A 12,657-nucleotide genomic window follows, 5' to 3' on the forward strand; every position below is an offset into this window, starting at 1 on the left:
TGATAGAAAACCAATTCTGATAAACTGGTTTAATGTAATGTTCTAAAGCTGTAAAAAAAAAAAAAAAGTCCAATCAGACCTGGTTAATTGAAAGCTCAGTCAGACATTAGTAAAAAGAGACTGGAGCACTGATATTGCTGAGACTACACTTTCTTATGGAGGAAGTGACAGGAAACCTTTATGATATAAGTAGCATGAGAGTGTTAAATTCATATATTTAGGAAAGCTCATGAACTGATATTAAAATCCCTTTCAGTGTCTTTAAAGTAATTTAAATTTGATAGAAAGCATGCAAAGAATGCATCCCAACACACTGATAGATTCACTTTTCTTGTTAAAATAAATGTAACAGTGACCCCCTTTGGTCATAAATGCAAAGTGTTATTATTTATTAAATATTTATGATTTTCACGTTAAGATATAAAAGGGGGAGGATTTTCTTTCAATATCATATGAACAAGTTCTACTTCACTTAAATAAAAATGTAAATGCTGAATAAGACTGAATACACAATTAAATAATTATAATTTTAAACACACTTTGAAAAAACTTTCAGCTCTTATCACCAAGACTTTTGCATTTTTTTCAAATTTCTTTTCTGCTCATAGCATCACTGCTTTGTTTAGTTTCTAAAAATAACATGGGCGTCGTGACCAAATCTGCATTTTCAATATCAGACAACCAGCTATCTTGAAAATATGAGGCTTTTCAAAAAAAAAAGAATGCTTAACATTTCATTTTAAGCGTTAAATTGCAGTCCCATGGCCTCTAGTGGTGCAGCCCGTAGAGCACCAACCACATGCTCTATGCGAGCAGCGACGTCGGCGGTTCGAATCGGACTGCCGAACTTTGTCGCACGTCTCTCCCTCTCTCACCTACTAATTCTTCCTGTCTCTGTACACTGTTCTATCAAATAAAGGAAAAACCCAAAAAACAAAAATACAGTCCCATAAACAACACATTGAACAAAAAGGGCACACGGACAAGCACAGATCACATGACACAGTACTCTCTCACTCGGTTCAGTTTAATGACATCTGCAGTGACAGCTGTGCTGTAACACAAACTGGTGTGAAGTTGACAAGTTGAAGTTGACACTACAGGTTTTAATGTCATTTAACACCACCGGTTGACGAAGACCAGACAGAGCAGTTGCGACGAAGGGCGGCGGGCTGCGTTCCCGCGGCGACCGCGGCTCACTTGGCGGTGCTGCGGGGGGTGTGCCGTAGGCGACGGTGCGGGACGCGAACTCTATGGGCTTGGGCGGCGGCGCTGGAGCCGTACCGGCGAGCGGCCCCAGACCCCCGGTGCGTTATGAACACCCTCCTCGACCCCCCCGTGCTGCCGGGCCCGGCGCCCCCCCTCGGCTCAAGGGCGGGGCGCGGCTGGGCGGAGCCGTCGACATGGCAACTCCTCCGGCACTCCTCCCTCGTGAGGAAGTTGTTGCGGTTGCCCTGGCAGCCGCCGAACCAGAAGTGGACGCACCTGCCGGTGGTGGAATCGTAGTAAAAGCGAGACGTCCAATCGGCACACGGACCAACGCTGGAGGACAGGGAACACGCAGAACTGTGGGCTGCAGACAAACAACACAGTCAAATATCTCCTTTCATATAATCCAACTGCCAGCACAGCCAAATATCTCTCTTCATATTCATCAACTGCCCACACAGCCAAATATCTCCTTTCGTATACTTCAACTGCCAGCACAGCCAAATATCTCTCTTCATATTCATCAACTGCCCACACAGCCAAATATCTCCTTTCATATACTTCAACTGCCTGCACAGCCAATTGCACATTGAAATTAATTATTGAAACAAAATAAGGGAATCAATTCCCCAGTCAGATGCATCTACAGTGTACCTGTAAGACATTCCCCATCATTAGAATAAGAATTTAAGGGATGTGATGGATAAACGTCGGAATAAAGTTCAGCTAAAAATAAAATTAGTTAAATTTTGCCAGTACTAAAACTTTAAAAATAGTTTGGGAACTCGATATTGTGCCACTGCCCCCTGTTTATTTGCAGTGTTCACTCCCTAATGATCAGCATATTTAATTTGGGTAGTGTTAATAGTGTCGTATCACCGTCGGTAGTGGGAGGGGCACAGCCCTCCTGCTGAGGCCCAGCTGCAGGGGTGACACGGTCGTAGCAGCAGCCGTAGGCGGAGGTGTGGCACGGCTCCTGAACCTCCGTCCTAGTTGGGCTGCGTTCCTGAGGAGAGAGACAAACTAGTGAACAGCTAGGGGCGGGCCAGAGAAAGAGTATGGAGGAGAGAGGGAGAAAGAGAGGGACACTTTTAAAAGGGAATGAAAGGGAAGGGGGGAGAGAATGAGGAGAAAGACGAGTGCTGTAGCGTAATTCTCACCCCAGGATGGAGACCAACTTCCGGACAGCCTGCCCTGCCGGGACCACTTGCTGCGGTCACACCATCCGCACAGCAGCCAAACCTGCACCAGAGAGAGAGAGAAAGAGAGAAAGAGAGAGAGAGAGAGAGAGAGCGAGAGAGAGAGACAGACAGATAGACAGAGAGGGACAAAGAGAGATAGGGGGAGAGGGAGGGAGAGACACTAGCATGAATAAAGACACAAAGATATCTATCTATCTATAAAGGATATGCAGGACTGGCCCTTCTGATGTAGCTGAATAGAAGTAAGGATAATGTGCCATATATTACACAACCTAATTATACTTTTCCACCATGAATTTGTGATTGACAACCATTACTGTACACATTTGCTCATAATGGGGCGATTCAGTCGTAATTGTGGACTTGCATTTGTAGTAAAGAAACTACCCAGTGGCACAGTCTGAGTCACGGTGTGACTTGTGTGTACTGCAGAATGGAGTGCTTTGTCATGGTGGGTCGGGGGCACAGGTACCTGCTGCGTGCACAGGGCTCTGGGGCGCAGCCTTCCCCGTGGAAACCGATGGCAGAGGTTTGGCCGTCAGGGCAGCAGCCATAGTAGGTCTGGGAGCAGTGTGCCCCACTCACGGGTCTCTCTGCCGGCCTGTGGACTGAGAATAGCACAAACAATGCAGTAACACGGCATTATTATAACCACACAGTACAAAATATATAGAACACCCACATATCAGTGCCTCTGAAATACACCATAAAATCAATAGAGTGTGTGGGACAGTAGACAGTGTGCGTGTGACAGCAGACAGTGGGGGTGGGGCGACAGACAGAGGGGTGGGGCAGTAGACAGTGGGAGTGGGGCAGTAGACAGTGGGGGTGGGACAGAAGACAAAAGCCGCTTTTCCACCGCATGGTACCGGCTCAACTCGCCTCGACTCGACTCGCTTTTGGTACCAGGTACTTCGTTTTCCACTGTAGATAGTACCCCCGTCGATGTAGCTGGTCGTCATAGAGACACTGCATGAAACTGCCGTGACGTCATCTTCAACGCGACACACACAGGAACAATGGAGGACATTGAAGGGATGGTGGTCTTGATTTTCAGTACGTGGCTGTTTGTCACAGCAAGGACACAAATTTTGTTTCAGAAGAGGCTGAAGGAAGCAAGACAAAAGACTGCTGAAAAAAAACAGGAGAGTTTGGGAAATCCTAAATCCGACTCTGGTTGCTCATTAGCATAAAAGGCGACGCAAGAGGGTAAGCTAACCTAGTGACAATTCTCTTTGACCAATCAGTGGTCTGCAGTGTTTTCATGTCACTTTTTGGTATCGCCTCAGCTCGCTTGGAACTTTGACAGAGGTGATACCAAAAAAAGTACCAGGTACCAGGTACTATCCACAACTTTTGCCCGATGGAAAACCAAAAAAGTTGAGTAGAGTTGAGTTGAGTTGAGCCGGTACCATGCGGTGGAAAAGCGGCAAAAGGAAGTGGGGCAGTAGACAGTGGGGGCGGGACAGTAGACTTTGGGGTTAGTGAATATAAACCTGAGTTGTCTTCAGGGACGTAGGGCAGGAAACCATTTGGGCCGCGGTCATACCCTGTAGGGTTCTGCATGCTAGGCACCACTGTAAAAAAAAAAAAAAGAACATAAACACTCTCTCACACACACACACACACACACGTGCAAGCATACGCGCACATACAGACACGCACACACACGCAGACACACACAGAGGGGAAAAAGGGCACACGAATCGGTCAGCAACAGGAAAGCGAGGCGTGAGAAGGCGAGAGGAGCCGCGGGAGGTGTAGGCCGGACTCACGCTGAGGGCCGCGGCAGGGCTGGTCGTTGCAGGTCTCCGTCGTGTGGGGCATGGGGACCGCGGCGCAGTGCTCCACCCCGTGCATGCTGCGCGCCGCGTCGGAGCAGATCACCTGACGATCGCGCGTCCCGGAGCCACAGCTCTTAGTGCACTGTGGGGGGACGGGGGCGGGGGGGGGGGGGGGGCAGAGAGTGGCGTGGGTCCCCAGCTCAGCACTGTGAGTGATGCTGGTGCAGTAGCTACAGTGGGTCTTACGAGGGGCTACTGCGTGTGCTGCGGGTCCAGGTTCGGGATACTCGAATCTGGCCTCCGAGGCCAGCAGTACTGCAGGTTTTCATTCTTACCCTCCAATCAGGACTGATTTAAACCTGGGACACCAGATGAGTTAAATTTCTGGCCAATCAGTAGTATTAATTGACCGGTTAACTATCAGGTAGGAAAGAAAATCAGCAGTGTTACTGGCTGGATTTGAGCATCCGTAGTCCAGGCGGTGTAGCAGGCGCAGTGAGTGTTTTTGTGGGCGGGTGCCGTGCATATGTAAGTTTAGCAGTTGACATACTGAGTGTTTAGCAGTGGGTACAATAATGGTTAATAATAAAGTGTTCTGGGGTGTTTTGGGGTGTTCTCTCTCACCAGTCCCCAGGGCCCCACATGCCAGGAGATGTGGAGTTGGCAGGCCGGTCGTTGGCAGGGCTGGACGTGGTGCGGGCGGTGGAGGGAGCCGCAGGCGGAATCAGGGAGCCGCTCGGCCCTGCCCCCCACGCATACCACCTCCCGCGTCTGCGTGCCCTCGCCGCACGTCACTGAACACTGAAAATATTCAACACTGAGCACGTTTGGCACAACACTGGGCACGTCACCGAGCCCATTTTACCACGCTCAATACCGAGCACATACAGTATACAACACACTCAACACTGAGCACATTAGCACACTCAATACAGAACACATACGACATGACACACTCAAGACTGCGCACATTCTGTATAATAGTGCTTTGTATTGAGCCCACATACAGTATATAAAACACTGAACACTGAGCACATAAAACACACTCAAAACAGAGCACATATAATATGACGCACTCAACACTGAGCACATAAAACACACTCAAAACAGAGCACATATAATATGACGCACTCAACATTGAGCACATAAAACACACTCAAATCAGAGCACATATAATATGACACACTCAACACTGAGCACATAAAACACACTCAAAACAGAGCACATATAACACGACACACTCAACACTGAGCACATTAACACTGCAAACAGTCCAGTCTGGCCGCAGTACCCACCACGCTCCAGCTGGAGACGCTGTACTCGGCGCAGGGCAGCTGCTCGCAGACCTGCAGGGTGGCGGGCCGCGCGGAGACGGCGGCGCACTGGGAGTCGGCCGCCAGCTGGGAGCTCACCGTGTCGTGAGAGACGCACTCTACGCTGCGCGTCTGACTGCCCCGCCCGCAGGAGGCGGAGCACGTGCTCCACTCTCCCATCGACCAGCTGAGGAACACAGTCGACGCCTGTCACTCACCTGTCATCCTCACATCACTCATTTAACACTCACCTGCCAGCCATAAGGTACTTGCATAGCTGATGCTTTCAACCATGGGCATTGCACATTCTATATCACACCTGCTGCTGTGGTTTGATTATACTATTCTATTATATTTTACTATTATACATACTATTATACTATTACGGTTTGATTATACTATTATACTATTATATGATCAATTAGAGGCCCTTGTATTACATTTTACACACAGTTAAACCATTATGACTGCTGTTTGGGGCTGTTTTCCTCACACCACGCTCTGTAAAACTTACCTACATACACACATACATCACATACACACCTATACGCTTCACTAAGGGCCTGTCTTATTATGCGCATTTGTATGTGCTTGTTCATGCCAGGGCACTTGTTTGCATGTTTTTTTCCCTCTCTGGGGTGTGTAATGCACCTGTAGAACAGCTGACACTGATGCGTATTGCAGGTGCGGTTGCTCTGGGGGCGGGGAATGGCAGCACACAGATGGTCTGGGAAAGCCTCGCTGCCAGTGACACAGGAGACTGGGCGGGACTGGAAGCCTGGTGGGTGGAGCCAAAATGTGTTCCGTTACATGAGTCACCATAGATTTCATGTTACACATGATATGAATCGTATGAGTCATAGCAATGTGTGTGATGGGGTGTGTCACAAGCTTACCTGACCCACACTCCCTGCTGCATGCAGACCAGGAGCCAGCTCTCCACATGTACTCAGTCCTGCTGCGGCTCGGCGTGTGGCTTGGGGTGTCGACTGGGGTGTGGACAGGGGTGTGGACCGGGGTATGGACCGGAGTATGGGCTGGGGTGTGGCCCGGGACATGGTCATAAGGAAGGTAGTACTCAAACTCCACCCCCAGGTTGCTCTCCTGGGTTACCAACTGAAGGGGAAAGAAAATTAATTTCATAACATACACATGCACACAATCATAACACACTTACTTACGGTACTATGGTATACACTATCACAACACATACCCTCTGCACACCCAGCTCACATTTACTATAATATTCTAATCTATAAACACTTAAGACACATACTCAAAATGCAACATCGTAAAACCACACCAACATCCACCTACTGATGGGGAGAGAAAACATATTTAGTAACGTGCACACATGGACACACACACACTCATATACGTTTTTATTATATAATGAGTCGAACCACATAGTGTGCAAAGCCTGAGATCCTCTGACCTCCACAGTTAGCGGCTCGGATGTGGGCCCTCGGCAGGTGATGGTTTCGGGGGTCAGGTCCCCCTCGATACCCCGCTGGTAGTACAGCATGGTACCAGCGACGGGTACGGCACGGGAAAAGTCCATCGCTCCACGGCCATTCAGGTAGTACTCACCGCGTTGATTCCTAACCGCTGAGGGAAACAACATGATAACAAACCATAACCGTAATAAGACCAACAAACCCAAAAAACACATAAGAGTAATAAGCGCTAATGCACCATGAGAACCACAGTCTCTCCCGCTGAAATAAGCAGGAACTATCACACGAGTGCCACCTGCAGAGCATCTGCTCCACTGAAATAAAAACCAACCGCTACATCACTCAAACCAGCACACAGTCGCTACACAAAACAACAACAAAAAAAAAACACAAAACAAATGGACAGGAAATTCACATCACTCTTTCAACTCCACTCGCAACGTTAAATTCATTACCTTCCTGAAAAAGCAATCTCCTCCTGTAGTTTATACAGGTTGGACATATCGGTAGTTTGTCACACAGATACTGTGGTTGCTCACCTATATAGTTACGCGTGGCGACGTTCTCTCGGACACGGATGGAGGTGGCTCCAGCAGGGAGGGTGAACATCTGATTGTACCCAGCTGATGTAAAGGAAGCTCACTGTATTTAGTATGCATGTGTAGTTGTACAGGGCAGTGATGTACCACTTTGGTTACAGGCTGTGCAGTGTAAAAGTCTGTAACACCGTGGATTACAGGCTGCATACAGTAAAGGCATATAATATCTTGGTCACAGGTTACAAAGCATAAAGGTGTGCAATACCTTGATTGCAGGTTGCAAGGTGTAACGGTGTGTAAAAATAATATAGTGGTGTGCAAAACCTTGGTTACAGGTTGTGTGCACTAAAGCACAGTGTAAGTCTATAATACCTTGGTGTCAAGCTGAATTGTGTATTGGTGTGTAATACCTTGAGGCAGGTGGCGTGTGGTAAAGGTGTTCTTGATGAGGTAGCAGGACTCTCCGGTCCCCCCACACTGCAGACAGGGGTCCTCTCGGTGGGGGGAATCCAGCATTTTGTCACAACCGATCGGCTAGAGCGGCAGAGCCGAGGAGATAGATTAGAACCTGCATCACACTGGCAGTGAGGATCCGACATTTTTACATTACATTTTTACATTACATTACATTTATTTTATTTTTTTTCTCTGGTTTGGATCTTTTGTTTCTTCAGACTTGATTCAGATATGAGTGCTCAAAGTCAATTTAATTTGCACCTCGGCAGCTGGAGTAAATTTGGGTTGGGTGCTGAAGTGGTTTGTAAGCAAAGGGGAGCAAGATACAAACATGGGGTGGAGTCTCAGACTATGTCCTGTATCAGACCCAGATTGGCCCATTCAGGTTCTTTGTTATGCGCTAATTGTCTCCGCGTATGTTACACACAAGAAAGGTGGAATAACTAGAGATATAACTACAAGTGTAGTTTTTAATGTTTTTATTTCAGGTAGCATGCTTATGTAATGTATTTAATGAGTAATGTATTACTAATTATGAAAGAAATGTATATTATATTGTCATTGTTAAATTCCAAAACGATGTCTATCAGCTGTTTCTGAGCTTAGTATTATTCTATTAATTTGTCCTCATATCTGTTTACTAAGGACTGTATGACTTATGTCAGTTGATGATTAATGAATTACAAAAGAAAATACAGTATTACATGCACCCAGCTCCTCACTGAAGCTTGAAATTCTGTTGCATGCACATTTTAAAAGGTATTGTCCCTTTGTGCAGGTACAAAGGCAAAGCAAATTTGGTTGACTATCAACATAATTAAATGTTGTCGATTTACACATAACTCTTTCGCAACCAATCGCATTGTATAGTTCTGCTCTAGATTCCCAGGATAATTCAAGGTAAGCAGCGGTTTACCCAAGTTTCAGTAAACTAAAAATAATTCAACCTCATACGATGCTGGCCCACCTGACACATGCCCCCCACGCAGATGTCTGTTCGTCCTGGGTAGCAGGGCGTGCCGTCCACCACGGCCGCACGATGGCGGAAGGAGAAGTTCTCTCCTCTGGGAGCACAATTCAGCTCACACGGGTTCCCTGCTTTGAGGGGAAATCATTTAATGTTACTGTTCTTTATATTCACTCTCTCAGTGTTACTGTTCTTTACATTCACTCTCTCAGTGTTACTGTTCTTTATATTCACTCTCTCAGTGTTACTGTCCTGTATATTTCTAAAGGAAGCAGTACCCCCTTTGCTAAAGTAGGCTGTACCCCTAAATGCATTGAAGCTGTTCTCCTTGTACCTCCATAGTAGGGCAGCCAACTGTAGCGCATTCCTTCAAAGTCCATTCTATCAAACTCAGCACACTGCTCCTCCCGGAAATCCCTGGACCCCATAGGACAGTCCTGCACAGGGAACAGCACAGACACAGCGCCACAAAATGCACAGTGAAAAGAACTGTGCTGTGCTGAAAGCTACTGTAATGCCATCACTGTGTGTGTCCCTGTATGTTGCCGGTGTGTGTGTACCTGTATGCTGCAGGTGTGGTAAGAGACGGCAGATGTGTGTGTACCTGTATTTTGCAGGTGCAGTAGGAGATAGCAGGTGTGTGTATATACCTGTATGTCGCAGGTGTGGTAAGAGATGGCAGGTGTTTGTGTACCTGTACGCTCCAAGTGTGGTAAGAGATGGCAGGTGTGTGTATATACCTGTATGTTGCAGGTGTGGTAAGAGATGGCAGGTGTTTGTGTACTTGTATGCTGCAAGTGTGGTAAGAGATGGCCGGTGTGTGTATATACCTGTATGTTGCAGGTGTGGTAAGAGATGACAGGTGTGTGTGTACCTGTATGTTTCAGGTGTGGTAAGAGATGGCAGGTGTGTGTACCTGTATGTTGCAGGTGCAGTAGGAGATAGCAGGTGCGTGTGTACCTGTACGTTGCAGGTGCGGTAGGACACGGCCGGTCCCACACAGCTCCCACCATCGATCCTGTAAAATAAAAGATTAGAAGTGAGACCACTGTACTCACACCTCAGCAGCTAATACATTCTGAACAAATTTAAAATCTCCAACAGACACTGCATTGGCACACACACCTAAAATCGGAGCACTATAGTGAAACCAGTGACTATGTACTACAGGAGAGGTAGCACATAGCTGAGGAGCGGTGTACCATTCACTGACATCAACTGCAGTTGTGGCTGCCAGGTGCACTTTTGGTAGGAACTGATGGAGTAGCGACACAAGGAAATCTGGCCATCTTAAACCCACCATACCTCTGCAGGGACAATACTAACTATGGTACGGCTCAGCAGACACCTGTTCATAATTAGGAACCAAGGTGTTTTGTAGATTTGAAGAAAAAATAAAGTAATATAGTTAGCTAGAGTTCCAATTGATTTCAGAACTAGGCACAGCCCATTGGAAAATCCATACAGTGAGATTCCATCTACAGATGAAATCAGCCACAAGCCAGAACTGCAGTGTGGAGAGAAACTTCCTATAGTGTCAGAATGGTGGGTGTGTGACTCTGCACCTGCATGTCATATATGATCTCAGCCAACATCCAGTGTTATTTGACATGAGTTTTTATATTTTTGGTTCAGACATTTGTTAAGGGAATGTTCAGGTATAAAATACTTACTCCACCATTCAATTTCTAATATAAACTGTCAGTTACCTGAACCAGATGTCACATGTACACAGAAGAGCACAGACCAGAAAGAAACACATTAAAAGAAAGAGCTACTTTGAGAGTTTACCTCTGCGTCACACATCTGCGTGTCCTCATGCTAACTCCAACTCCACAGCTGCGACTGCACGCGCCATACGGTCCCCAGTCCTCCCAGTAGTCAGAAAGGGGCTGCCTGGCTTGTGGCACCTGGAGTACACAAGCACCATTTCACACCCAAATCACAAGCTTGGAAAACCACCAAATGTTATTAAACCTTTGATTGCCATATGTGTGGTGCCACTGTCCAACTTACACACAGGCCTAGATCAGGAGAAGAAAGCAGCACAAAAGCCAAAGCCAGCAAGATCTTCATGTTGTTTGGGTGTCAGATTCTGACAGTTGAAAAAGCAAAGAAAAATGTTTTACAAATCAAATCCGCATAATATCCATTTATTTTTTTGATTTATGTAAACACACATGAACTAAGGATGCATGTTAACTCCATTCACTAAATTTCCGAATGCAAAGCCAGCCACTTACTCTCTTAAGTGAGAGAGACGCTAAAGCATAACCTGGGCCATAAAAATTACATCTTTTCCCCCTTTTTAATCTTGTTTTATAAATGCCCCTAAGTGAACGTATATAATACACGAAATAATCCTGTCTATATTGATTGTTTCTCTAAATGAGCCGAAACACATAACATGGTCTGGGACGGAAACGCATGTGAATCACATAATCGTAAAAAAGCCAGGTCCACACCAAACTAATCATAGAGTGGATAGACTCTCGGCAACCGAGACAGCCGAAACCGCAAACCGCTAAAGTGCTCACCATCCCATAATAGCATGCCATGGAGAGGACTGGAAAACAAACTTTTGTTACAAATCTGGATGCCATTCAAACTATGCAATTTCAAATAATGATATTAGTTATATTTCAACTAAAATATAACCAAATTACCTCAATACAAGCTACCAATTTGCCGGGAGCAAATAATGGTACAAAGGATGCTGCACAAGATAGAATTAGTCTAAATAATAACAGCTAAAAACCCTGATATGAAAATTAAAAAGCGGTAAAACCAAGATAATATAAATGTATATTTTAACAACAGCTGTGGATTTATGTGGATAGGAAAAAAAACGTTCATTTTCCGCGCTGATGGAACATGACATTGGACAAGGAGGCCTATGTGATGGCCAACCCGAATGGAGCTGATAAACTCCCAGCTGCATCTATGCCATTATAACTTTGAGCAAGATCAATTTCAAACCAGATTTTCCCACGTGTTTTTTCATTACACTAGAACAGAGCAACTACTCTGAGGCATTATAGGAAACCAGAGTCAGTCTTCTTACCTTGTTGGACAGAAACAGTTTTCCCTCCGAGTCTTCTTGAGTACCTGCCAGGGTGCTGAAGCTCATAGGCTATACTGCAACACTGTAGGTCTTTACTCGGCGCTTGAACGAACTCAGCGGGCGTCGAGTTACTGTTAACTCCTTTGGCGTACGATTGGCGACATTTTATTGATGTTCAGCCCTATTCCCTCCTCCCTCGTTGATGACTTGTTTGTAAGGAATTCGTGCGCACTGTTGCGCTTTTACTTGTACTGTACACGGAGCGGTTATGCAGCGGGAATAAAGAGCCACTGCTGTGCCGTTCATGCATGTATCCGTGCTCCTCAGTACCATTCTGATTTCATTGAAACCCACTTACTCACATCTGTTTCCAGTTTAATCGTCGGTGGTTCAAACACTTGAATAAACGCAAAATGGTTTAGAAATCTGAACGCAAAACCTTAATTAAACATCAACCGCATAAATAAAATTTAAAAACAACATTTTTTAAAATTTAAATGAATTTGCAGGATCTTTTCAGATGGCCCAATACGTTTACGAAATTCTTTATTGACTAAAAGTACAGCTATAAATAAATAAATAAATAAATAACAACAACATATATGGAGCCATTTTAAATTAAGTTTAATTTCATTATTCAATAATGTGGTTAATATAGTTTTTCAG

General features: G+C 45.8%; 1 protein-coding gene across 2 annotated transcripts; it reads right to left on the reverse strand.

Moving 5' to 3' along the window:
* Positions 1 to 1,009: 1,009 nt before the first annotated feature.
* On the reverse strand, positions 1,010 to 12,450 carry LOC135257195 (papilin-like). 2 transcript variants are annotated; one of them, XM_064339694.1, is made up of 19 exons: positions 11,992 to 12,450; positions 10,944 to 11,022; positions 10,719 to 10,837; positions 9,888 to 9,945; positions 9,262 to 9,364; positions 8,928 to 9,055; positions 7,915 to 8,038; positions 7,505 to 7,588; positions 6,944 to 7,116; positions 6,405 to 6,624; positions 6,160 to 6,286; positions 5,491 to 5,695; positions 4,820 to 4,996; positions 4,187 to 4,337; positions 3,908 to 3,988; positions 2,884 to 3,019; positions 2,370 to 2,451; positions 2,089 to 2,215; positions 1,010 to 1,573 (listed from the first exon to the last, which is right to left on the reverse strand). In XM_064339694.1, the coding sequence occupies exons 2-19, from the start codon at positions 11,001 to 11,003 to the stop codon at positions 1,197 to 1,199; spliced, it is 2,532 nt and encodes an 843-aa protein (XP_064195764.1). In that variant the 5' UTR covers positions 11,004 to 11,022; positions 11,992 to 12,450; the 3' UTR covers positions 1,010 to 1,196. The 2 variants fall into 2 exon arrangements, with proteins under 2 accessions (XP_064195764.1, XP_064195763.1); XM_064339693.1 differs by having other exon boundaries at positions 8,928 to 9,058; positions 11,992 to 12,449.
* Between the last annotated feature and the right edge of the window lie 207 nt (positions 12,451 to 12,657).

Source organism: Anguilla rostrata, chromosome 6, assembly GCF_018555375.3.
Source record: "Anguilla rostrata isolate EN2019 chromosome 6, ASM1855537v3, whole genome shotgun sequence".
In the NCBI taxonomy this organism is placed as follows: Eukaryota; Metazoa; Chordata; class Actinopteri; order Anguilliformes; family Anguillidae; genus Anguilla; species Anguilla rostrata.

Bases quoted from the DNA above. Each gene is read 5' to 3' on its own strand.
- LOC135257195 (XM_064339693.1), bottom strand. From the start codon at position 11,003: ATGAAGATCTTGCTGGCTTTGGCTTTTGTGCTGCTTTCTTCTCCTGAT. The intron at 9,365-9,887 runs GTACACACGCAC...TTCCCTGTGCAG, and splicing joins ACCGCACCTGCAACGTACAG to GACTGTCCTATGGGGTCCAG. The intron at 5,696-6,159 runs GTGCATTACACA...TGTGTTCCTCAG, and splicing joins CAGTGTCAGCTGTTCTACAG to CTGGTCGATGGGAGAGTGGA.